The following is a 27,141-nucleotide window of genomic DNA, read 5'->3' as shown; positions in this document are numbered from 1 at the left end:
GTCCTTTTTTTCCCACAAATAGAGCTTTCTTTTGATGGTATTTGATTGCCTCTGCGATTTTTATTTTTTGTGATATAAATGGGAAAAAAAAAGAAAATGAAAAAATTATATTTTCTACTTTTTGTTATACATTTTTTTAATAAACTCAATTTTAGTCATACGTTTAGGCCAAAATTTATTCAGCCACACGTCTTTGGTAAAAACAATGTCAATAACCGTATATTTATTGGTTTCCGCAAAAGCTATAGCGTCTACAGACTAGGGTATTTTCTGGAATTTACGCAGCGTTTAGTTTGACTGCCTATCTCATTTCTTGAGGTGCTAAAATGGCAGGGGAGTACAACCCCCCCCCCCCCCAAATGACCCCAGTTTGAAAAATAGACACCCAAATGAAATTGCTGAGAGGCATGTTGAGCCCAGTGAATATTTTATTTGTCACGAGTGATTGAAAAATGACCAAAAAAAAATTGCACAAAGCTGTCACTAAATGATATATTGCTCACACATACGATGGTTATATGTGGAATCACACCCCAAAATACATTCCGCTGTTCTCCTGAGTATGTGTATACCTCATGTGTGAGACTTTGGGATCCTAGCTGTGTACAGGGCCCCGAAAATCAAGCACTTTGTTGACTTCACTACCTATCACAGTTTCAAAGGCCATAAAATGCCACGATAGCACAACCCCCCCCCCCCCCCCCATGACCCATTTTGGAAAGTAGACACCCAAAGCTTTTTTATATATAATATTTTATATTTTTGCCACAAGTTGCGGGAAAAGGAATTTTTTTTTGTTGCACAAAACGGTCACTAAATGATCTATTGCTCAAACATGCAATGGGCATATGTGAAATTACACCCCAAAATACATTCTACTGCTTCGTATAGGGATACCAGATATGTGGGACTTTTTGGGAGTCTAACCGCATACAGGACTCCAGAACCCAATCACTGCCTTCAGGCTTTCTAAGGGCGTACTTTTTTGATTTCACTCCTCACTGCCTGTCACAGTTTCAGAGGCCATGAAATGCCCAGATAGCAACCCCCCCCCCAAATGACCCCATTTTGGAAAGTAGACACCCCATGCTATTTGATGAGAGGCATGTTGAGTCCATGGAATATTTTGTTTTGCCAAGTTGCGGGAAAATTAAAAAATTTTATTTTTAGTTTTTTTGCACAAAGTTGTCACTAAATGATCTATGGCTCAAACATGGCTTGGCTATATGTGGAATTACATCCCAAAATACATTCTGTGTGCATATGACACCAGACCGACGCTTGCATTCACCTTTACGCATGAGCACGGGGGGAAGGGTGCTTTTTTAATTATTTTGCTTTTTTATTATATTTTTAAACTGTTCCTTTTTTAATTTAATCATTTTTGAAGCTACTGTACATACAGTATTACCGCACATCCAGCAGGCTGACAGATTAGTGGGTGCAAACAAAATGGCTGGTAGATGACCCCATCATGGCTCCATCAAGAAGAAGGAAATATGAAGCCAGTTTCAAGCTGAAAGTAGTAAACTTTGCCAAGGAACATAATAACTGTGCTGCTGCAAGACAATATGGAGTAACAGAAAAGATGGTCCGAGACTGGAAAGCAAATGAAGATGCATTAAAGAGTATGCCAAGGGGTAAGTGTGCATTAAGAAAAGGCACATTGGCCAGAACTCAAAAATAGTGTAGCAGACATGGTGCATGAGCATCGTCAAAATAGTTATGTAGTGACACGAAACAACATACATATGTTTGCACTTCAGTGGGCCAAATCTAACCCAGATCACAGCAAAGGATTTAGGGCCACTGTATCCTGGTGTACTAGGTTCTTGGGAAGGCAAATGACAAAACTACACAAAGATTACCTGAAGATCTCCCTGGCAAAGTAAGTAATTTCCATTAATATGTACCGTAATAAAACAGAGCAAGGAACATGGCTATGCATTAAGTAATATCGGAAATATGGATTAAAAAACTCCTATGAATTTCGATATGGTTGTAAATAAAACTGTCAATTCTAAAGGTGCAAAAACAGTGTTAATTAAAACAGATCATGAGAAGTCCAATTTTACAGTGGTAGTAGCATGTACAGCTGATGGTGCCAAACTAAGACCAATTATTTTTAAAATAAAAACAATGCTGAAAATCAAGTTCACTGTTGGAGTTTTTGTACATGTGGATGAAGAAGGGGCAAAGCTATGCTTGATAATGTATGGAGTAGGCGTTCAGGTGGACTTTGTCGAGAACGTAGCCTACTGGTGTGGGATATGTCCAGGGCTCATTTAACTACCAGCACAACGAAAAGGCTGGCAAGGATAAAAAAAGATGCAGTTATTCCTGCAGGATTGACATCGTTGGTACAGCCACTGGATGTGTGCCTAAACAAGCCATTTAAAGATCAGATTCAAGAATAGTGGAATGAGTGGATGGTTAACAGCGAAAAGTCATTCGTAAAAAAGAGGAAACATGCGTGCTCCATATTTGGATATTTTGTGTAATTTTGTCATAAAAGACTGGAATGATATTTGATGCAGAAACAGTAATCAAGTTTTTCAAGAAGTGTGGCAAATCAAATTCATTGCATAGTATGGAGGACAACTCCATGTAGCAAAATGAAGGGGAAGTCGAAGCTGAAGCCTGCCATCTGATTCGTAATTCGATCATATAATGACTGTCTTACAAATGTATCACAAGATGTCATTGATGAACTTATGATGTTAGAGGATGAACATGAGTTTGAGGGATTTTAAATACCAGTAAGTCATAACCATTTTAATTAAAATTATTTAAATAAAATCTGATTTTAACTGGTTGCCTATGGCCTGTTGTCAAATGATGGCCAGGCGGCACGGCTCTTGTGGCGGGAGGGCGTCATATGAACGTCAATTAAACAGGGAGTGCACATGATCGCGCGCATCCCTGTTCTTCGGTGGCGGCGTGTCACGGAGACACCGCTCGCCACCGAGGGGGGTGAACAGCCATTGGGTATGGCTGTTTACCACGTGATCGGCCGTGATGAAGTCACGGCCGATCACAGATGGTTCCACCTCCACGGTGCATGCAATGCGAGCGCGCTGCGCGTGCACGTCGTTGGCAGCGTGTTCTCGAACACTGCTCATCACCGACGCTGGTAAACAGCCGGCTAGTCACCAGGCCATCAGAGTACCCGAGTACCTGTCACCAGGCCATCAGAGTACCCAAGTGCCTATCTGCAGCCCATCAGAGTACCTGAGTATCTATTTGCAGCCCATGCCTCATAGAATATACGTTGGGGTGTTTGCTGTGCTCCAGGGCCTTCCAAATTGTAATAGGTGGTTGTGAAATGAAATGTGTCATTTTTGCTCTTAGAACGCCTGAAGGTGCTACTTCAATGTTGGTGCTCTGTATGTGGCCAGGCTGTGTAAAAGTCTCACACATGTGGTATCGCCATACTCTGGAAGAGTAGCAGAATGTATTTTGATGTGTAATTTGTTGTAAGCATATGCTGTGCGTGAGAAATAACCTGATAATATGACAATTTTGTAAAATAAAAAAATATTTTTTTCATTTTGCAAAGAATTGTGGGAAAAAATGACAACTTAAAAAAAACACACCATGCTACTTAATACCTTGGAATGTCTACTTTCTAAAAAGGGGTCATTTGGGGTGTATTTGTACTTTTCTGACTTGTTAGTGTCTCAAGCAATGAGATACACCCGATGTACTGAAGGCCTGATCAGATGTGATCAATTTTCAGTGATTGGCACCATAGTTTGTAGACTCTTATACTTTCACAAAGACCAAATAATATACACTAATGTGGGTTATTTTTACCAAAGATGTTTAGAAGTATACATTTTGGCCAAAATTTATGAAGACAAATTACTAATTAGCAAAATTTTATGAAGGCAGAAAAGGGCATTTTTTCACAAAATTTAAGATTTTTATTTAAAGCACAAAAAATAAAAAACCCACTAGTGATTAAATACCACTAAAAGAAAGCTCTATTTGTGCGGAAAAAAGGAAGTTTAATGTGGGTACAGTGTTGCATGACTGAGTAATTGTCATTCAAACTGTGAGAGCGCTGAAAGCTGAAAATTGGTCTGGACAGGAAGGGGGTGTAAGTGCACTGTATTGAGGTGGTTAAATGGTGTTGCCTCAGAAGGGGAGGTAGTCTTTTTTTTTTTTTTGTATATTTATTTCATTATCACAAAGTTATAGAAGAGTAGGTGGACAAGTGAACAAATAATGAGTCCTATGTATAAAAGCAATTCCAATCAATGATATAATATCTTAAACAACATCCATTTAATAGGAACAACCCTTAACATTTTTCACAAACTTGCCCTGATGCACCATTTATCCACATCTCCAGGACCACTTACCCCGCTCTACAACAACCCAGCTTTTCCCCCAGGCATAAAAGCAAAAGCATTTACTACCAAAGATGGCACCCCCCTCCTAGCTTCAAATGGTGTTGATGGGAACGGGGTCCTATCTTTCAGACGATTATTGGGAGACCTCACACCCTTGGTTTTCAAGTAATGGAACTACAGGCAATTACTTCACTACCTTTTGACATTGGATAAGGCAGGCAACCTGTCCAGAGACTTTACATTTTTTGAATCTGTCTGCCAGGCTGGCGAACAGACTGAAAACACCTCCCTGATGTACTCACATTTCCAGCAGGCCGAATCCATAAATTCCCCCAGGTTTAGAAGCCTATGGGAGTCTGCTCTCCAAACGAGCTTTACAGATTTCCAATGGGAGAGCACTAGTTAACGGAGGTCATTAGCATCTCGTTCTATATTCATTTTCTGCTGAATATTATTCTCTTATGCTGTATTCATTGTCTGTGCACACTGCTGTACTAAATTCATCAGATGTACAATGCTGTCACAAGCAAATGTATTGCTGTGTTTACTTGTTCATAATATTTGCTAAACAAAAATCTTTATTGAGAAAGAAAAACAATCAATGATATAGCACGAGTAACATGCATAAAACATGAAAAGAAGCAAAAGTACAATGCGACCTGAGTTGTAGTTGCATGATACTGCAACCTGGCTGGTTGGAGGGGGGGAGGGTAGGGGAACGAGAGAGCAGACGAGACAAACATAACATGGTATATCACACAAAAAGGAGTTGGTGCTCTCTAGTTCATATGTTAGTGGAACCCCCAGGGTGCCCAAACAAAAAAAAAAGAGGACACTCCACAAGGATCCCACCATGGATCTATAAAATGAGGGGGTTAATATGTCAGGGGGTATTAAATCAGTAGTCAGCCTAAATATTTAGTGAGGAACAGATCATTTAAGGGTGTGATGGGGTGACACCAGGGTTGAGCTCAGCATGATCCCGCAAGTCCCATATTTTTGAGAACTGAGGGAGGGTATTATGGACTATCGCAGTGAGATGTTTCATCCTACGGATCTGTTCCAACAATTGTGGGGGGGTAGTCTTATACGGCAAGTATAGCCCAAAACCTATGTTTTAACTGGAAAATTAGGGGGTCGTCTTATACATCATGAAATACGGTATATGGATGTTTCGATTTTTAAAGTGCTCCACTTTTATTGTTCAGTTACTCTATGTAACTGTGTTCTTATTGCAGTCTATTTTTATCTCATGCTAATTTGCTTCTAAAATTGTTTAATTCACAAACAAATATCATCCAGATGTGGAATCATTGTTTCTTGGCGCGAGTGGGCATTTAACTGCCAAAAGCCTACTTTTCTCATAAATCATTATATTGTGTCACAAAATTATATTTTATCAACATTTCAGAAGTCTCCTTGTCCTACTTTCCTGAAAAGGCACATTATTGAAACGTCCATGTCTCACCAGTCTAAAGCTACTGGCGGTTTATGGAATAATATCTTGCGATATATTTGTGATTTTTACAACACCCCTGGAATTGTTGGTTTTCCATCAAACTTCAGGGGATGAGAATGAAGCGGTGTTCCAAGGCCGGAAACACCAGGAAAGGGGATTATGTACTGTCTTCCTTTTGCAGCTGAGCACAAAAATGCCTTTACAGAGAACATTGGGGTTTAACCACTTCAGCTCCAGAAGGTTTACCCCCTCTTCATGACCAGGCCATTTTTTGCGATACGGCACTGCGTTACTTTACCTGACAATTGTGCGGGTGTGGAACACTGTCCCCAAATAAAATGTATATCCTTTTTTTTTCCCCACGAATAGAGCTTTCTTTTGGTGATATTTTATCACTTCTGTGGTTTTTATACAAAATAGTAAACACATGGTTGCGAAAATAATATACAGTATGTGTTTTGCGTTTGTGAATGTGAGCCTTTTATGCCTTAAAATAATATTCACAGTTAATGAATGACGATGAATATATCAAATGCCTTTCTTCAAAAAAAACTTAAGATGTACTTGTATTTTTAAGACCTACTTTGCTGTTATCCGGGTAGTAAATGATTAAATGTTGTGAGGAATAATCTGTATTGTCACAATTTACAAGACCAGTGACTCCCCTAGGGGTCTTGGCTGCATATGCAGCTTTTCTATCATTATCAAGCCTAAAGATGAACCCACCAGAGCAAATTGGCATTATACATATATATTTGTTTTCCTCCTGTTGCTTCAAACTGAATACATTTCTCACAGCAGCTCTTCTTGACCTTAGGGTTATTTTGCCCCTTTAGGAGAGGACTAGGCAGAAAGTGTTAAAAACAGCAACACTTGCACAGTACCGCCCAGGGGGTGGTCCTACTGGCTATAACATCTCACACTGCATCCAGCAGCTCAGTTTTTATTTTCTGCCTAGTATAGGAGAAGGACCTGGCTTCTTCTTTTTTTCTGCATTTTTGATTCCTGTGATGTTCAATGAACAATTGGGGCTGGATGACAGGCTGGATAATATAGATCATTGTAGTCTCCCCAGCCTGGTCATCTAGCGTGAGCAGGCCCTAGCTACGCGCTGGGTCAGCCACGACATGCCCCATCTATTCTAGGGGCGGCCGGTGAGCTATATGCTCAGGGCACACATATGACCAGGCTACTGCTGTCTGTGTCACAGTGTGCCGTGGCCGGCAGCCACCCCGTACTGCTCGGGTGATGGGTCTGTCTGTGGAATGCATCCAGCAGTTCCTGCAGGAGGGGTAAGTATGGTTCTACCTGTCTCGGCAGGATGGAGCAGCTGGGCATTCCCTGGGAGGTCGACTAGGGGGTCTCTCGCTCTCCCTTTCTTCTCTCCCCGTCCCTTCCCTCCTCCCCATGCTATCGGCCGCTGTCTAACTGGGCACATGGGGTGCGGTGCGCTTACCTGGCCGGGGGGTCCTCCAGGGGGGGGGGCGCTGGGTCCTGGCAGTGGGCTGTGCTGGGTGTTGGTGGTCCGCTCATCCTCTTCCCTTTTTTCTGGGCCACGGTGGGTGTCTTTGCTGTGTGAGCCATGTGGGGAGGCCGCCATACGCTCCGAGGGCATTTTGTGGTGCCCACAGCTAGTTTTTTTCCCTTCAGCCATTATCTAGTAGTTCGGCGGCCATTTTCTTGCTGCTCTCAGAATTTTTTTGCTAAGGCAGCCGGCGGCCATTTTCTAGTATCCTCAGGTCATTTTGTCTCTAGCACTGGGTTTTTGTTTCCTTCTAGAACAGCGCGCTTCCACACAGACACCTCTTGGATGGCACAAGGGAGAGCGGACAGCAGCACAGCGTGCAGTAACTGGGTCAGGGTGGTGAGTCCTGTGGGGGGCCCCTCAGTCTGTGCAGCTAGGAAGGAGGACTTTTGTGTGACTTGTCTTAGGTCTCTAAGTGGTGACAGGCGAGTGTGGGTCAGCATGGCGTCAGAAGCTGGCACTTCTTACCCAGACATCCCTGTGATTGCAACTGGTTCCCATGCACCTGTGGTGCCTATGGACGCTCTGTCGGCAGTCCTAGAGGCCTTTGTTGCCAGGGTGGAAGTGGCGTGTGGGCGCAAAGGGGGTAAAAAAACACCCCCTCCCCCCACCATCCTCTGGGGAAAGCTCTGATTCAGACTCGGGCCCTGCTGTGACTGGCGGCCCCTGTTCTGATGTATCAGAGGATACGGACCAGGACCGTCCGGACAGTGAGCATGACTCCGTGTTTGGGTCAGCGCAGGAAAAGGCGCTTGTAGATGCATCTATACGTTTTTTTAGCATTTATGCTTTTTTGTTTTTGTTTTTTACATCCGTTGTCATTGTTTCTTGTGAGTGCATGCATGCACACACATGTATACTTATGTACTTTATGATGTCAACTTTATATGAATTTTACATAAACCACATACCGTATTTACATTTTTAGCATTGAATATCTTAGCATTTTATATGTAATATGACTGAAATATTCCATCAACTCTCCCTTAGTGGCACCTGCTATTGAGGAGCAATGTACGGTTTGACCATTTTGTTCTATTTTATATTTTTCCATTGATTTTAAGTTCCTATCCTTATATTTACTTTTGTAATGTCCTGTTGTATTTGTCTTTCCGTCTTTCGTGTGTGTGGGCTGTATCCCACGCTGTCTTTATGTTTACTGTGCAGTTCTAAAAATGGAACAAGTTCCCCCACCAGCGGGGTTTTTAGGCAGCAAAAAACAATGATGATAGCATGTCAAAAATAATATGAAAAATATTTTATTGTATGGTAAAAACATGAGCTCCACCTAGACATTTTTAAAAAAAAGGGGAGAACAAGCTCTTATATTCAAAATACAATGATATCAATGGGCATACACTGAACAGACTTAGCTATAAATACACTGTATAAAATGATAACAGTAAAAATATAGTGCTAACGCGTTTCAACCACTAGGGTCTTCTTCAGAGATGGTCTGTTAATAAAAACAAAATTAAACTCAATAAATCTATCAAGTAATACTTGTATTAGGATTATCTTATATTTGTTAGTATGGTTTACCCGATGGTGTATTTCCAAAAGAATAACGTAAGTTGTAATGCTTAATGGTGGAGTTCACCCATAGGTTCATGCTTCAGTGTCCTTTACACATTGGAGATGTTACACGGTCCGTACATTTCGCCACAGTGCCAAGAGGAGGGAGTGGGGTCGGAAACCCAAAGGTGCGGCTCGCGGGAAGTCACACGACTACCATACGCCCCATAAAAAATATAGGAAGTAGGTGCAGGTATGGGCGGCCGGCCCGTATGATAAGCTCCGTCTGTGATAGAAATCCCAACATAAATAAAATTAGACACATATGTTTGATATATGAGCACAGGGTATATGTATGGTATGAAAGTATTATCATACACATAATCTATATATATAGAAAGAATGTCCCCAAGTGTCTTACTATACATCTGGGATACTACGAGGAAGAGAACACAGGGAAAACATCCTGCCCAAATTTCTAACCCCAGCTCGTTCAATTAAGCTTTGGTAAAAGGAAACTCATTGGTTTCTATGCAGAAGTGAGCCTGATTTTGCAATTTTCAGCTTTAGTAAATCCCATGATGTACTTAAAAGTGGGGTATGCCTGTACACACTTTGTCTGTACTCGAGTCTGAATACATTTAAATCTGGACTTCATGTATTCTGCTTTTGGTGGTTTCCTTCTTACCCACATAGCCCCTACTTGTGTTAAAAGCTGCCACCCTCCTCAGAGAGCTGTTTAACCTGAATCCTTCTCTCTATGCTACTTAAATCGGAGCTCCATCCAAAAGGGGCCACATTTGGCACTTTTTTGGGGGGGGGGGGGGCGGGTATCTATTTTTGACAGCTACCCACTCCTACTTCCTGGTAAAATCGCCGCACAGCTTTCTACATCATGTCTGGCCACTCCTCCTTCCCCCGTTGCCCTCTAGGACCCGTGTGTGTCCCAGATGATGTCGGGACCATTCAGAAAGCACAGCACAACTCATGTTGCGCAGTAAGAAACTGATTCCCTCCTCCACTGACACATTTGGCCTACTTCCTGGTAAGATCGCCGCACAGCAATCTACGTCTGGCGCCTCCTCCTTCCCCCGTTGCATTCTAGGACCCGTGCGTGTCCCAGAAGATGGCAGGGCCATTCAGAAAGCACAGTGTGACTAGCGTTGTGCAGTAAGAAACTGGCTGTGAAATTCGAAGGCTTCACTGCCGGTTTTCCCTTATTTGCAATGCCGGCGCCTGCACCTAATGCCGGTGGACAAATCGGCTTGGGGGTGCTGACATTGGGGGGGATCCCTGGACAGGTAAGTGTTCTTATATTAAAAGTTGGCGGCTACAGTATTTGTAGCTGCTAACTTTTTTTTTTTTCCCCAGAGTGGAACTCTGCTTTAAGACCTGACTGAAAATGCTGTTTACTTTCTGAATGGACAGATAACAATTTATTTTTAAGAGTTAAAGTAAGCTTTTAAAGGCTATTTTTTTTAAATCAAAATAACAAACATGTTATACGTATCTGCTCTGTGCAATGATATTGCACATAGCAGCCCCGAAGCTCCTATGGTCCCCCACCAACACTATCCACTTCTCCTTATCAGTGTCTTCCCCCATAGCAAGCACTTGCGGACTCACTCCCAAGCCACTCTGTGGCTCGGCCCAGCAATCATTACCTCCTAACTGGATTTGATTGACAGCAGCTCCCGCTGCTGCCTCCATGTCCAGTGAGCAGAGAGAGAAGTAGCAAAGCTGTTCTCGGGCATGGTGCTGAATCAAAATTGGGCTCAGGGAAGTATTTAGGGGGGGATGGGGGGGAAGCTAATCTTGGATAGGTTTTTTTTTTTTTTTTTTACCTTGCAGGGAATGCAGTACTATAAAAAAAAAACATAAAAAAAAAACTTCAGCCTTTCCAACCACTTTAAGGGTTAATGTTGAAGTAGTATTAAAGCCTCAGTATTTTTAGCTTGACACATTCCCCAGTAATGCATGTTAAAATTGTTACCCTAGAATTTGCAGTTTAAAACTTTGAATGCTGCTGGCTTCTGCTGTCTGTTGCTTCCCTGAATGTCTTTCCTTCACAGAAAGGAATCAACCATGAGCAGTGCAGTCTCTATTCTGTTAACTTGGAGGAGGGAGGAACAGGGGAGTGCTCTGCCATCCTAAGCTAGAGGGCTGGGTGTTTCGATTTATGGGCACAGTGTAGGCGGACACAGTTCTAGTCCCTGCAAGCAAGGGCTGCTCCCTAGGAAGCTGCAGGAAAAAGGAGCCATCCTGAAACTGGAAAACTGAGTAAGTGGTCATGGCACCAGCTTAAAGTAGAACATAAACAAGGATTAAAAGATAAAGATCTGCATACTCAGTAAGTGATTAAATCAGCTGCTGAAAGTTCTTAAGAACGAAGGGTTTAATGTAACCATAAGAGTTAATTTTAGGGGTTTGATGAACTTATAGGGTTCAGATGAGGAAAAAGTTTGCTTGAATGAGTTCCTGATAGGTCAAAATTATAGAACATCACTATGTTAAAGTGTACATTGTAATTGCCGGTTGGCTCACAAAAATAAAAACGGCCACAAACTGCACAAGAACCACAATGTACACAAATGTATCATTTGAGCCAGCATCTTAATCTAGGAAGTAGATACTAAGGCAACCCATTAATGATTTGATTCCCCCATCAACACAGTGTTGTCGGGGGAATACCTCCCACAGTGCTATTGTGTTCTGTGTTTATAGCCGCTGGCAGTAATCATATGACAGAATTCTGATGAGCTGGGTAAAATCCTGAAAGGAATTCAATTATTTTTGTTATGTTTAACTACTTGCCGACCAGCCGCCGTCATACTATGGCAGGTTTGCACGGCTGCGCGAATCGCCCTAGCTGTATGTCGGCCGCTTTGAGAGCTATAGGGGGCACGTCCCCGACGCTGGAGCTGATGGGTGTGGCCGGATGTCTACCCACGATTATTCCTCAGAGCCAGAACAGGGATCTGTTGATGTAAACAGGCACATCCACATTCTGTCAGGGAAGTAGAGAGAGATCTGCTGTTCCTAGTGATCAGGAACAGTGCTCTCTCTACTCCCAGCCAGTCCACTCCCCCACAGATAGAAACGCCTCCCTAGGGAGCACCTAGTCCCTTGATCGCCCCCTAGTGTTAACCCCTTCCCTGCCAGTGATATTTAAACAGAAAAGGGGGGGGGGGGAATACCACGCTAGAAAATAAAGAAAAAGCAAAACTTGCAAAAAAGAAGCAGCATATAGTATGATAACACAGAAAATCTGATAAAATTGGAAAAGCTGCGCTAAAAAGTCTCAATATTATGAGTCCACAGAAATTTAATTAAAAACCAGGAAATCGATTTTTCTGAACCACTTGAAATCAAAACGGTGTACACACACAAATTAAAAGAGTGCCGAACCATCGTAGCTGTAATATCTATATACGGATATTTCAGCGGGACAGAGAGATCGATCTGCACCATCTGAATCATTTCCATTGTGGTCATCTGCAAGCTTAAAGGCCTAGGCTGGGCTAGAGCCACCTGCCATTTTGAAAATTGCTGTCTGGTAAGCAGAATCTACAGCTACGGTGGTTGGGTACTCTTGGGTAATGAAATACCACCAAAAGAAAGCTCTTTTTGTGGGAAAGAAAGAACATCAATTTTGTTTGGGCACAACGTCACATGACTGCCCAATTGTCAGTTAAATTGATGCAGTGCCGTATCGTAAAAAATAGCCTGGTCAAGGAGTGGGTAATACCTTCAGGGGCTGAAGTGGTTAAAGTCCTTTCCTTGAAGTACATTACAGGACACAGAGAAGTTACTAGTCGTTACTACATGGTTTATACTGTCACCGTCAGGTGAATGGACACTAGGCAGAAAAAAAAGGCAGGAATCCCCATGCAAGCATACCCCTTCCCAACAAAGCTAAGCCTCCGTTTTGTAGCAAGCCAGGTGGCAATAAGCTGTGTACTGTGATGTACTCCAAGAAAAGGATGGTAAGGAAAAAAATTAAATAATACAATACAATAAATATTCCCCTATACAGCTACTCAACACTACCAATGACCTGTTTGTATAGCTAGCTAACACCACTAGCAAGCACTGCAGCAGTTTTTCAGCTAATGGCTTTGCCAAAAAGTAGCATGATGACCCAACCTTGCTACCTCAGAGGAAGCTTCTGAGGAAGTATCCTGAAAGCTGTCAGGTGAACTAAACAGCTGCAGTGAGACCAGTCAGTGGAATTAATGCAATGAGAATAAGTACAGTAAATTTGCAGTGCAAATCTATGGACCACCTTGCACGAAAAGAGGCAAGAGGATCTCTTTCGGGTTTCGAAAGGGAAAGCTGCAAAACTGACAAAACCAAGTTAAGATCCCACAGAGATGGATGGAGATCACACAGGATAAACAATCTGAATGACACCATGAACAAAATCTTTGACCAAGAAATGAGAAGCAATGCGTCTCTGAAAAAGCACAGTCAGGGCTGAGGTTTGTCTCTTGATGATACAAAAAGCCACGAATATTTCCAGACCAGATTGGAGAAAAGCTAGAATCCGCCCATGATATATTGTCAAGGATGGAACTTATCAATAAGGTTGAACTTCTGTTCAACATAGATACACCTTTTTGGGTGATCGCTTGATTTGAATTTTGGGACTTTTTAAATTGAGTTTGTATACTTCAGACTTTATTCACTTCTCCATTATACACCTGTTTATTCTTTTTATGTCATTACTACCATGCATACTATTTAATCATTGATGTTGTATCACTAATGTTTCATTTATTCGCATATCACGTATAGCTCTACACTTTTTTTTTTTTTTATATTGTTTTTTGTCAACTTTTGTCAGTTGGTATGCTAGCAGCTACTCTTTCCCTCCAAGCGCAATTCTTCTCTTTTGTACTAAGGATGGAACTTATGAATTTCACACCAAGTGAAATAAGCTGTCCAAGAGTGATGGTACCCCGTCCTGGAGGGTGACCTTCTATCCCTGAGAAGGGTAGGAATCAGAGTCTAGAAAAGAACAAGGACAGGGACGCCTCTGAGAATATATCAAAACACTTTATTACATAGAACAATATCTACTCACATGAAAATAAGGTACTTTCGGTGCATCGCTGGGATGAGCAGGAGGCACTACAAGTAGCAGAAGGTCCTATTCGCTGACAGGAAGCACCACATCAAATCCCAGGGATGTGAAGCACCGTGAGTCATCAAATCCTGACGGAAGTTCACCGTTGTAGCGTCGGGCCTCTCGACAGGTGCCCCTGTCCTTATTCTTTTTTAGCTCAACTGGAACTTGCTTCTAGTATCCTCTGATGGCAGCCTTGACAGACTCACCTATTCTTGCTACCCTGATACTTGCCCCTCTTTGGACTATCATGGACCATATACAAGCAATACTGGATATCTGAACATTGCGCCTTTTACTTGGTAAAAGGAATCAGAGTCTGAAACTCCCGTCTCTCAGGAGGATGGAATATTGAACCCTGAGAAAGCCGGTGCTGCTGATCTCGAAGGTGCCAAGAAGTCTATGGTGTTTACATACCTGTCAGGGCTGTGCTCTTAGCAGCTCTCTTCTCTGTGCTCAGGCTGCTTAGCTGTCGGATAATTGTCAGCACTCATTGATTCCTCAGTGGCTCACCTGGTTATCATTATCTGCTCGCCAGTCCTGCCTACAGCCAGCCCCTTCTGGCTCTTTAGACTGCCTTGTTCATTCATTCCCTGCCATCACCTGCTCAACATATCTGGAGTTTCTCTGCTGCGTTCCTGTTAAAGATTTTGCCTGGCTGACATCCATTCTGGTTCCCGATCCTGTTCTTCTGCCTCTAACTACGCTGATCTCTGGTTTCCTGATTACTGGCTTGTCTGACTAGCCGCTTTGGCTTCTGATCCCTGGCTTATGTTTTGACTACGTTTACTGATCTGTACCATTTTTATCATTACATTAAAAAGTATGATTTTTACTGCTTTTCTGTCTTAGTCTGGTTCATGGTTCCTGACAATACCACGTTGTTCTTGGCCAGACCAGTGCAATCAGGATCACCAGAATGCCTTCAACCTTTTATCCCATGTAACCAGCAAGGAAGGAGTTGAAGTGGAAGAAGGCATAGCCCCCCCCCCCCTGTCATCCACTGCAAAGGCCAGAGGATACCTGGTACGGGACACAAACTTATCCAGTTTATTGTTTAATCTGGAACCCAAGAGATCTACATCCAGCACCTCACACCACAGACAAATCTCTGCAGACACCTCTGGGAGAAGGGCCCATTCCCCCAGATTCAGCTCTTAAAAAATCTGCCTGCCAGTCTTCCACACTGAAAATGCGGACATGGGACATGGATGGAACGCAAACTTTTGCCAAAGACGAGTTGGATTCTTCTTGAGCAGCCTGACTTCTTGTACCTCCTTGATGGTTGATGTATGCCATTGGATTATGAGGAGACCCTGCAGGCAGGCCAGCATTAGAGGACCAACTAATTTGCCGGCATTCCAGGATGTTGATCAGCAACTTCTGCTCCTCTGATGAACACAATCCCAATCCCTTGAATCGAGAGATTCGCCAGAACACCACCCCAATCTGACAGGCTGGCGTCTGTCGAATAGACCTTGCACTTTAGAAAGATTCCTATGCATCCAGTATCTGCATGGATATCCACCATTCCATAGCCACTCTGGTCTTGGAAATCAAATGCACTGGCTGATCCAAGGACTCCCAACAATTGTCCCATACTGTCAGTATATTGAGCTGCAGTGTTATGGAGATAAACTGTCTGGCTTGAAGGCAAATACCATCTTCCCTTGCACTATCATGCAGGTCTTGATCAAGATAACCTTCCAGAGCCTTTAGAGACTCAACCAGGGCTTCAAAAGATCTACACTTCTCCTGTGGAAGCAGTATCCTTGCCTGGAACATTGTCCGGGATTAAACTTAAGTTTAGCACCCAGCCTAACAACCTCTCCAGGGCTTGTACCATCATCTGGACATTGTGCTTCAGTCTTTGACTCATAGAAGTAAGTTGCTCAAGTATACCACAGTGAGGATTCCTTGGGTTCTCAACAACTCCAGAACCAGAGCCAACATCTTAGTAACAGCCTGGATGCCATGGACAGGCTGAAGGATAAGATCACAAATTATTCATGGCAGTCTTCCACTGCAAGTTCAGAAATCATTGGTGAGGCCAGAAAATTGGGATGCGTAGACAGGTATCCTTGATCTTAAGTGATACCAGTGAAGGCCCTCTGATGAAGAGAAGCAGTCAATGACTGGGAAGACTCCATCTTGAATTTTTGCATTTTCAGAAATTATTGAGACCCAGAAGTATAGGATAGGCTGGATGTCTGTTTGGATTGGGTACCATGAAAGTAAAACCCTTGAGGTGTCTCTGTGACGGAGGCAGTGTCCGTTTCTGCTTACCTTTACAACTTGTGACATAAAGCTGGTCAAACTCACACCATACTGTCACTGATACGTGACTCTCTCAGCCTCGCCCTGCACACCCAGCTTGCAGGACCACATTCACATGCCAGAAGACAGAGGATGATTGTTTCTGGATTTGGTAACTAAGGAATTAACCCTTCATACCCCAAATCAATCACTGCCACCAGATATTTTTATTGTAAAATTTCAAATGTTCACAATATTAGCAATACAATAATGCCTGTAATACACACTGCTGTCACCACAGACGGGCCTATCCAGAGATTTACCATATAGTAGTGCTCTTCAAAAATAGACCAGGTTTATTTAAGTTGTGGGTTGGTGCATCATAGATAATTTTAGGGGAAATAAATGTTGTTTAACCTCTTAAGGCCCGGGAGGATTTACCCCCTTAATTTTCAGGAATTTTTTGCGATACGTCACTGCGTCATTTTAACTGACAATTGCGCGGTCGTGCATCGTTGTACCTAAACAAAATTGATGTCCTTTTTTTCCCACAGAGATTTCTTTTGGTGGTATTTGATTACCTCCCCAGTTTTTATTTTTTGGGGTATAACCAAAAAAAGACAGTTTTTACATTTTGTTATTATAAATATCCCCCCCAAAAAGTAAAAAAAAAATTATTTCTTCAGTTTAGGCCAATATGCATGCTTTTATGCAATAAGCTTATATTGATTGGTTTGCGCAAAGGTTATAGCATCCACAAAATAAGGTTTATGGCATTTTTTTAAATTTCTTTTTACTAGTAATAGCGGTGATTAGCGATTTTTAGCAGGACTGCGACGTTGTAGCGGACAGATCGGAAACTTTTGACACTTTTATGGGACCAGTGACATTATTACAGTGATCAGAGCTAAAAATGGCCACTGATTACTGTATAAGTGACACTAGCAGGGAAGGGGTTATCACTAGGAACAGACAATCTCACCTGTCAGAACGGGAATCTGCTTTGTTTACACTGGCAGATCCCCGTTCTGCCTCTCTGAGGTGCGGTTGGATGTGGCCGGCGGACATTGCGGCCGTCTGACCCATGCATCAGCTCCCCCGCTCTGCCATGGGCGTGCCCTCAGCAACTCGTGCACGAAACGATGTACAGGTGCAGCGTTTTGCATAATAGGGCCGGCCCTGCCTCAGTGTATATGCGGTGGGCGGTCCTTAAGTGGTTAACAGTTAAAATGGTGGAAACAATAATATTTACAAAAAAAGGATTTTACAAATGAAAGAGACAGTTATGCAAAAGAAAACAAAGGGTTTAAGAATGAAAAAACTTAAAATCCTGGTTCAACAAAGTCAAATCGATGAGCAAGATGGATCAGTGGCTTTTACAAATCTTGGAAGATGTTCCTTGTTTTGATGGTAAAAGGTGAGCTGTAAACTTCAAGTGCAGCCTCTCCTTTTCTGGTCCTTGAGGAGGGTCTTTACAGAATTGCTCTGTCTAATCAAGAGGTCTGAGGAGTGGCCGATGGGATGTCACAGGTTTATGACCATGCTATTGCCCTCCCGCAGATGCAGTTTTCTATATGTATTTATATATTTAAATACCTACAGATTGCAGTCTGGAAACTTGTACAGTATGTTATTGTCCCTCATGAGTTTACCTTTTTAAATGATTCCAAAAATGATGGGTATCGGATATCTATTTTACTTGGATGAATTAGTGTATCCAGTTTGTCTCCAGTACCTTCTAATATAGTGGTGTTTGGGCTTAAGATGCTGCTAATTGATATGGGTAAATAAATCATTTTCCTGGCAGTACTGTTATCTCAGGAGTTATGAAATACACTGCAGTTTAGATTCTTCAGGACAATATAGACAGAAATGTATATTCGTTACTTACTCCAGCTAAACTTTTTAGGATGGGGGGGGGGGGGTATCTAAGAGGATATCTGATTGTTTTTATGAAATCACTTAACCCTGGGTAAGGCATTTTTTCACATGCCATGTACTCCTAATGGATTAGATTACTCTGTAAACCATGCATGGCAGAACTGAAAGATTTTGTTACAGTTTTACGATGGGTCAATCTCAATTCCACCAGAGGAAAGTGATAGCCTTCCAGATGCTTATTGTTAGCAGACAATGAGATAAACCCTGACAGAGTGCAGTGTTCCATGCCAGACCGCCTGTAAAGGTCTTAACTAGATATATACATCTCTGACAAAATATCTATTATCAGTTATCTTCTACGAAATGGTCAACAGGATGGTTTTTGTTATTTTGAAGTTCCTTTGACATGTCCAGACCTTTAACAAACTGTTTACCCAAGTTAAATGAGTAAGGAGATGCCCTTTTGGGATTATATTTTGTGAATATAGTTCTGAAAAGGGGGGACACTGGTGCTATATTTCTCCTATTGTTACATGTCATAAACAACTGAACGACATGATTGCCTGTACCTCTCACGCAGCCTTTTGGGGTGCCCAGTCCACATTATCATCACATTCTCCTTTACTGGCACAGTAGCAATGACCCCTTAGGACAGTAATCTTTGCAGCGCTGCAATGAAAACAACTCCTATTTTGTGGATCTAAAAGCACTCTTGAGCACATGCTGTGTACGGAGAAAGCTGAAAAATTTAAGATTGTATCTTCTGGACACCATGCTGTGGACCCAGTCCTATTAGATCTCCTAAATTCAAGTGTCTGCAAGGGCCCTTAGGCATCCCTGCACCCGAGTGATTGATGGTGTCCCTTCACTGATCAAAGCATTTGCCCTCATGACCAGGGGGCTTGGGGTTCCAGTTCTTATGAAATGGAGACCTGAGCTTTTATTTGAATGATAGCACTCTCCAAAAATAAGCATACCCCTGTACTTGCTGTGCCCCAATGGACAAAAGTCAGCTCAGTGGTTGTGGAAGGTAGGATGGCTGAGATATCTGGCAGACACAGTAGTGTGGGCAAGTCATCCCTAGAGAAGTAATTGGAATATAAATAGCCCCTTTTAGGCACTGCCACATCCTGTATTCCAATCCATAAGGGGAAAATACATGTTCTGATGCCATCCTGTGTTCTAAAACACTACAGACAGAGGAGGCTGCCACAACTCCACAAATATAGAGGCACTTACCAGCCCACACTGCAGGGCCTAGTAGCCATCACAGTGGGCACACCCTGCAGGGCCTTCTGGGACCCGACTCCCCTCCACAAGGATCACTTGCCTGGAACCTGTAGATCACTCTGACAGCGGAATCACAGAATACACTGTATGCCTTAGGTCACTGCCCGCAAGATCCTGTGCCAAATGGCAGAGAGTACAGGCTGTCCCCACTTTTGCATGTGATATCCAGGTACAGTCACTTTTGGCCTGTTGGCCACACTGGGGACCAATCTAGATAGGGCTCACCTCTCTTCTGTGTCCTTTGCTTTAAGAATGTAAGAAAATGGTGGGGGGGGGGAGAGAAAAAAACTCTTTCTGTGACTGTTTAAAAATTGTTAGCTTTAATAGGGCTTCTTACGGTATATAATGGCCATCTAAATCTACTAGTCTATCTGTTAATACCCTTGCTGCTGCTGTCCAAGGGTGCCTCTGTTGCTTCTCCATAGATAGAAGAGTCACCCTAGGACAGGAAGGGTTTTACTGGCCAGATCACTTGATTAAAATAAAGTAAAAGAAAAACCCTTAAGACAGAAACCTAAAGTAGCCACCGTATATAAGGATTTATAATAGAATAGTAATCATAAAATTGTATTCCCCAACCCGCTTTGCCCCCCCCCTCTCCTTTTGTCTTTTATATTAGAATACTTTTTTTGGGGGGTGGGGGTGCCTTGCAGTGTTTGCTGGATGCTGATATAGGAGGGCAGAGGTACCTGGTACTGTCAGTAGTGTGTAACTTTCCCTGAAAGGATGATGGACAGGAGAATGAACACACTGGCAAACAGGAACACCATGGCAGGGAGTGACAACTACAAGGTCAGCAAGCAGGTGGCAGACAGATGCAGCAGATGTGGAGCTCAGGCAGATGTGTAGACTAGACATAAGAACTGGTGTGAAGGCAGGCAGGTCAGCAACCGGTAGGCAGATTGGTATAATAATGTCAACAAAAGTGAGGTTGAGGCTCAGGCTAGAGTTGGTAAAGCATGAGAGGTGTATCCCAGGTTGAGGTCAATACAGCTGGTTAGCAGGAGAAGGTCATGGCAAGTCAGGTCTGTGTCAGGTAGTCAGGCCTAAAGTCACAGATCACAGGTAATTCTGTGAACAAGACAGCACTGGCTATGTGCAGCTTATCAGTTTAACCACTAGGGATCCGCGCTATAGCCGAATGACGGCTACAGCGCGGACCTACTTTGCTGGGACTACGTCTATTGATGTCGTCCCGTGCACGAGCGGCCTGCACACCCCCTGCTCTGTGATCAACGAGTCTATGAGGCTCGCCTGATCACGGATCGAAGCAAGGGGTCGATCCCGACCCCTTACCACGTGATCAGCTGTCAGCCAATGACAGCTGATCATGTGATACAACGGAGCCGGTAATCGGCTATTTTTCCTCCTCACGCTGACAGCGCTAGGAGAAAAAAAAGAGCCGATCACGGCCAGCTTACTAGTGCCCACCTGCCCCCTGCCAGTGCCACCTCAGTAATAAAAAAGTGCCCCCCATCAGTGCCCACAGTGCCACCCATCAGTGCCCACAATCTGCCTCAACAACGGTGCTGCACCCCAGTGCCACATATCCGTGTCCATCAGTGCCCATCAGTCCCATCTATCAGTGCCACCCATCCGTGTAATCTTATCTGTGCCCATCAGTGCCGCCTTATCTGTGCCAATCAGTACTGCCTTATCTGTGCCTATCTGTGCCACCTTATCTGTGCCTATTAGTGCCGCCTTAACTATGCCTATCAGTGCCCACCAGTGCCGCCTCATCAGCGCACTTCAATGAAGGAGAAAAATTACCTGTTTCCAAAATTTTATAACAAACTATTAAACATGATTTTTTTTAGATTTTTTATTTTGCATCTTTTTTTGTTTGTTTAGCAAAAAATAAAACTCCCAGCTGTAATTAAATACCACCAAAAGAAAGCTCTATTTGTGGGAAAAAAATGATAAAAATGTCATTTGGGTACAGTGTTGTATGGCCGCGCAATTGTCATTCAAAGTGCATCAGCGCTGAAAGCTGAAAATTGGTCTGGGCAGGAGGGGGGGTTTAAGTGCCCAGTAAGCAAGTGGTTAAATAAGCCATTTGGCACCAACATTAGCAACAGACCTGCACTCATGACTTTGTGTGCACGAACACACGCATACCTTTGTGCATATGCACTCCCAATAGTAACGCCTGATGTGTGGCTATGAGCCACCCAGCCTGCGCTTATACAGATGCGCCTTTCTCTAAAATGGCATGGCCTTCCTGACACACATATTCAAATAATCAATGTTTTGTGTAAAATAATTGTTTGTGATTCTTTTTATTTATAGACCTGAAATACTTCTTAGCAGCAAACATTACAGCATTTTCTGCCTAAATAATGGATTTAAAATGTTTCAAATGCATCACATTTATGACCTTTCTATAATTCTTAAGCTGCCCAACTGGTTTAAAAAAATAAATAAACAGAAGGTTAAGATGGTGAGATGTCTTTGCTTGTTTTTTTTTTTTTTTTTTTTTTTTTTAATTGTCACGTTTATTTACTTGCTTTGTGTCTTTTCTTTTTTTTTGTCCTCTTTAAAAAAAAATTTTCAAAAATGTGTGTATTCATTTCAAAGGCCAGAAGTCCTACCTCTTGTCACTCACTTTGTCTAGGTTTGTGCTGCTTTTACTTGTTGACTCCATATGTTTTGAAAGAGGATCTGCCAATGCCTGGAGTGTGAAGGATTCTTTAATTCCTTCAAGCATTTCTCTTTGTTAGTTGTCAGAAGACCTGTAGTTAATACAGATTTTACTATGCCTGTTGTCTTTAATTCTATTATTCATGACCTTTGATAAATATAGCAATGCACAGCAACCCATTGTTTGGCCCTGTGTAAGGATGAGTCTAACCACCTATGTCAAATGGAAACTATAAAAAAAAAGTCAATTTTAACAGTAATTTATATTGTTTCCCAGAGAATCAAGGGGAAGAATAATTCCTTGTACACACGGTTGGGCATTCCAACCAGAATATCCGTCGGATTTTGTCGGAAACTGGTGTTGCATACACACGGTCGGACAAAGTTGTCGGAAAATCCAATCGTTCGGAACGTGGTTACATTCGTTGCGTACGATGGGACTACGTAGAGGCTAGTAGCCAATATCTTCTCTACGGAATTCTCTACAAACGATCGGAAAAAGTCCAATCGGATTTTTTTGTCTGAAAATTTTAGATCCTGCTCTCAAGTCCGATAGAGCCCACACATGATCGGATTTTCCGACAATATAATCCGATCTGACCTTTTCCGTCAGAATTTCCAGCCGTGTGTACAGGGCATAAGGCAAATTTTTGGTGCACACATTACTGTTCACCATTGCTGACACATTTGACAAAGCCATGTAGCATTGCTGCATTTAGTAAAGAACCCTGATGCTTAGGGTTTAAGATGACAGTGTATAGAGCATTGTTGTAAATTCTAGCAGGTCATAGTCAGTTGAGTGTTCAGTAATTATAAAGGAAATGAAATGACTATGCAAGCTTAACTGCATTAGCCGTTCACTTTGCTTAGAGTTGCTCTTTTACCACTTCGGCCCCAGAAGGTTTCACCCCCTTCATAACCTCATAACAATATTTTTTACTTTCTGCTATAAAACACATTCAACTAAAAATGTAAAAAATCAAATTTCTTCATCAATTTAGGCCAATATGTATTCTTCTATATATTTTTGGTAAAAAAAATCCCAATAAGCGTATATTGATTGATTTGCACTAAAGTTATTGTGACTTCAAACTACGGGATAGAATTATGACATTTTTTTTTCTTTTCGCTTTTTTTTTTTTCCTTTTTCTTTTTTTTAACTAGTAATGGCGATCAGAAATTTTTATTGGGACTGCAACATTGCGGCGGACAAATTGGACACTAAGAGACACTTTTTGGGGACCAGTGACACTAATGCAGTGATCAGTGCTTAAAAAAAAAAAGCACTGTCATTGTATAAAAGACACTGGCAGGGTTGGGGTTAAGTGTGCTCCTAGGGGGAGTGATATCTAATTGTGTGGGGGATGGTTTTAACTGGAGGAAGAGAGAAATCTGTGTTCCTGATTAGCAGGAACACAAGATCTCTCTCTTCCTCTCTGACAGAATGTTTACATAGGCAGACCGCCATTCTTCCTCTCCAGCAACCACCCAACCCGCTGATTGGCTCCCGCTGAGTCCAATCACAGCAGGAGTGGGTTTGCCAATGGCACGTGCACGCGCCCCAGAGGGGACAACAACATACAGGTACGTTGTTTCACGCAGCCAGGCTGCCCTGCCGCAGTAAATATGCAGTGGGCGGTCCGGAAGCAGTTAAAGGGTAACTCCACTTTCGTGGGGGAAAAATAGCAAATAAAGAAAGAATAATATAGTGTATACAATTGCAACACAAGTCCTATTGTAATTGAATGTTATTGAAAAATACCTTTCCTTTTCAATCTGCAGCTGCTGTAACTTTCTAAAAATGCAATGCAATATGGCTAGCCGCATAAACATAAACAGAAACATCATTTCCTGCTTGTGTGATTGGCTCACTGGTTTTCCCAGAAGATGCAAATCATAGTTCAGGAATCTCCTGCAACTAAAATGTCGTTAACTGAGAAAAAATTTTGAAAACGCTTTGTTTTCACAAATCATGTTTTTTTTTTTTTTTTTTTTTTTTTAACAAATGATTACTGTAGACCCTAGATATGCAACATGTAGGTCAACATCCAAACCTCTTATTGAATTAATAGCAGAATGCAGATAACATGCGGTACATCTTAATTTTTCAGCTTGGAGACCAACTGAAACCACAATAAAAGACCATTCTAGGATGCAGCACAACATTTTAATCATATGAAGTTGCTAAATATTGTGTGATTCTATTTCTTTGATTTATACATTACTTTTTTTAAAATTACAAATATTAATACAAAGTAGTTGCACGCCCTTATGTTTTAGTATAGATGTCTGATTATATATTAGTTAACCTTTTTGAAATTTTCTTTTTTTCCATCAGAGTGCTCTTGAAGGAAAACTTAGCACATTGTTCAGACACCTGCATGCTACAAGGCAAACGCTGTGCCATATTTTAGCCCCAGGAACACAGCCTCCAGAGTCGGCTCATCATATACTGCCGACTGTTGTGTATTCCAGGTTAATAAATCATTTGACAAGATGTAATCAGTCCTTGGAGGAATGTTGCCGAGATTTGCTCACAATGACACTTGTTGTACCATCTGCACCTTGGGTGAGTAGACACATATCATTTGTCATATATCATCATTACACAAAGCATATTGTTGCTGGAAGGGATATAAACAACTTTTCATTTATGTCTTTGTATTGTTTCTCTGATTCACTGCAGAAGTTGCCTTTTCATAGACATGCTGCATTTATTGATGATTCCTGTCAGTACTGGCAATGTTGGGTACAGGTATTTTGTTTCCAGTGAAATGTAGTGGGGCATCTGTAATTTTTGATCACACATTTGTTTGAATGTCCGATGAGAAATTTCTTCAGCAAACTCCCACTTTTTCAAGCAGCTACAGGCATCGTTCAGATATCATCTTTTTCAGCCGGCGATTCCCTGCACCGTAAAAACAATCATATCGGTGGTTTAGCCGCTGGGTTGTTTTTGTAGGCGGTGGGAGGGGACGTCTCCCCTCCCGTCGCCCTCCGGTGCTTCTACCAGCTCCGCTGGAAAAGGAATCCGTGGAAGTTTAGCATAGAGCTGACCAAGGACCATATTTCATCTCTATGACTCTCAGAGGCCGGACGCGGCGTTATGACGTCGCGTCCGGCCCCAACAGTTGTAAACACTGCTATGTATTTGGCTGGAAGACCTGAGATTTGTTTTTTTTGTTTGTTTGTTTTGTTTTTTATCTAAGGCTTTGCAGCCTGGAGGAGAGATATATAGACCCTGCATCTCTCCATAAAGAAGACCTGTCATGCGCTATTCCTATTACAAGGGATGTTTACATTCCTTGTAGTAGGAATAAAAGTGATCACAAAAAAAAAAAATTCAACGCCCCCGTTCCTGCGAATGCATACATACGTCGCGCCTACATATGTAAACGACGTTCAAACCACAGATATGAGGATTCGCCGTGAACATTAGAGCAAGAGCAATAATTTAGCACAAGACCTCCTCTGTAACTCTAAACTGGTAACCTGTAAATTTTTTTTTTAAAGCGTAGCCTATGGAGATTTTTAAGTACCAAAGTTTGCTGACATTCCACAAGTGTGCGCAATTTTAAAGTGTGACATGTTAGGCATCTATTTACTTGGCTAACATCCTTCACATTATACAAAAAAAATGGGCTAACTTAACTTTTTTTTGTTGTTTTGTTTTTTTAAATTCATGAAAATGCATTATTATTTTTAAAAATCGCGATTGAAAAATTGCTGCGGAAATACTGTGTGACATAAAAAATTGCTATGACCGCCATTTTATTCACTAGGGTCTCTGCTAAAAAAAATATACACGTTTGAGGATTCTGAGTAATTTTCTAGCAAAAAAATTATAACTTTTACATGTAGGAGAGGAATGCTGGATTTTGTGAATGGAAGTGGTTAAAACCAAGTCTGATGACTTCTGGTACTTTTTTTTATTTACTAATTTAATTATTGCTCATTTTTTTATGGCTTACTGTAATGTAAATAAACACAATTTTAGATTTCCTGCAGGTATCTGAAATAGCTTAGAAGTCTTTTTAAATCTTTATCTTATGAATTGTAGCATAGCAAATTAATGCAATCGGAGGGGAATATTCTCCCATTTAATCTGTAATGGTTTTTTAGTTCAAAGCTTATTTATGCATCTTCTTTGAACTTGAATCACGACTTTAGTTTGCTTGTAGCACAAACAAGTATGGTGGATGAGATTATGTGTGTGTTTGATTTTTATGATAGAAAGAGTCCTCACTTCCAATAAAATGATTAAAGACTAGGTCTGCCCAAAACTGATGTTTAACTATTGAACCAACACATGCATGGTATGGTTTTAGTCTGCAAACAAGATGTAGTCAGCTATTCCTTACTGGATTGCTTAATATGCTGTTAAAGAAAGAATCGGATTCCTTTATTTTACATACAGCTGCTAAAAAAAAAAAAAGCAGTGGATTTCTATCCTAGAATTGCAGTGTAAGCAGCCAAACTTGGACATAGAATCTACTCAGTACTTTTCCACCAAGTACCTGTATAGATGTTTTGGTTGTATAGTCACTGACCAGTTTATTTTAAAAAGTTCTCAGATAAAGCTCAGATAAAGCTAGCTTAAAGGAGATGTATATAAGAAAAAAAATCTGTACTCAGCTCTTGGCTGCAGCATCTGTCCAATGCAGGGTTGCCAACTTTCAGTAGATTTACGAACAGTCTGTAAAATCCATAATTTTTGCATCTGTCCATGAATGTCCATTATGGATATGCATACTGCATGTCCGTAATGGACATTAGTGCACAGATGGAAAAATTACGGATTTAAAAAACTGTACATTTACTCAGGCTGGGTTCACAGATACGGCTCACAGCAGGGGCCTGGTGCATCCCTGTTCTCCATTTCAGGCAAGAATTGGGCCCGAATGTTTGCCTGACTTAGGGCCTGAAACAGAGCCAAAGACGCACAGGACCCCTGTACAGTGAGAGATAGATAGAGACAGATAGAGAGCCAGGCACAGTCTCCTGTCATGCGAATTGAATGCGGGGAAACCTGCATCCAATTCGCATAAGTGTGAACCCAGCCTTAAAGTTGGCAACCCTGGTCCCATGC

General features: G+C 41.9%; 1 protein-coding gene across 1 annotated transcript in view; it reads left to right on the top strand.

The window, feature by feature from the left end:
- Nucleotides 1–27,141, top strand: part of LOC143940699 (uncharacterized) — a 191,727-nt gene that overhangs the window by 95,091 nt on the left and 69,495 nt on the right. Inside the window, exon 10 of the mRNA XM_077462345.1 lies at nucleotides 24,391–24,621. Coding sequence (XP_077318471.1) covers nucleotides 24,391–24,621 — 231 coding nt within the window. The remainder of the gene's footprint in view (nucleotides 1–24,390; nucleotides 24,622–27,141) is intronic.

This window comes from Lithobates pipiens, unplaced genomic scaffold (assembly GCF_037356315.1).
Source record: "Lithobates pipiens isolate NorthernLeopardFrog02 unplaced genomic scaffold, aLitPip1_a1.2 Scaffold_3, whole genome shotgun sequence".
NCBI lineage: Eukaryota > Metazoa > Chordata > Amphibia > Anura > Ranidae > Lithobates > Lithobates pipiens.
Note: the sequence above shows the minus strand (reverse complement) of the source record. Positions and strands in the feature narration are given on the sequence as shown.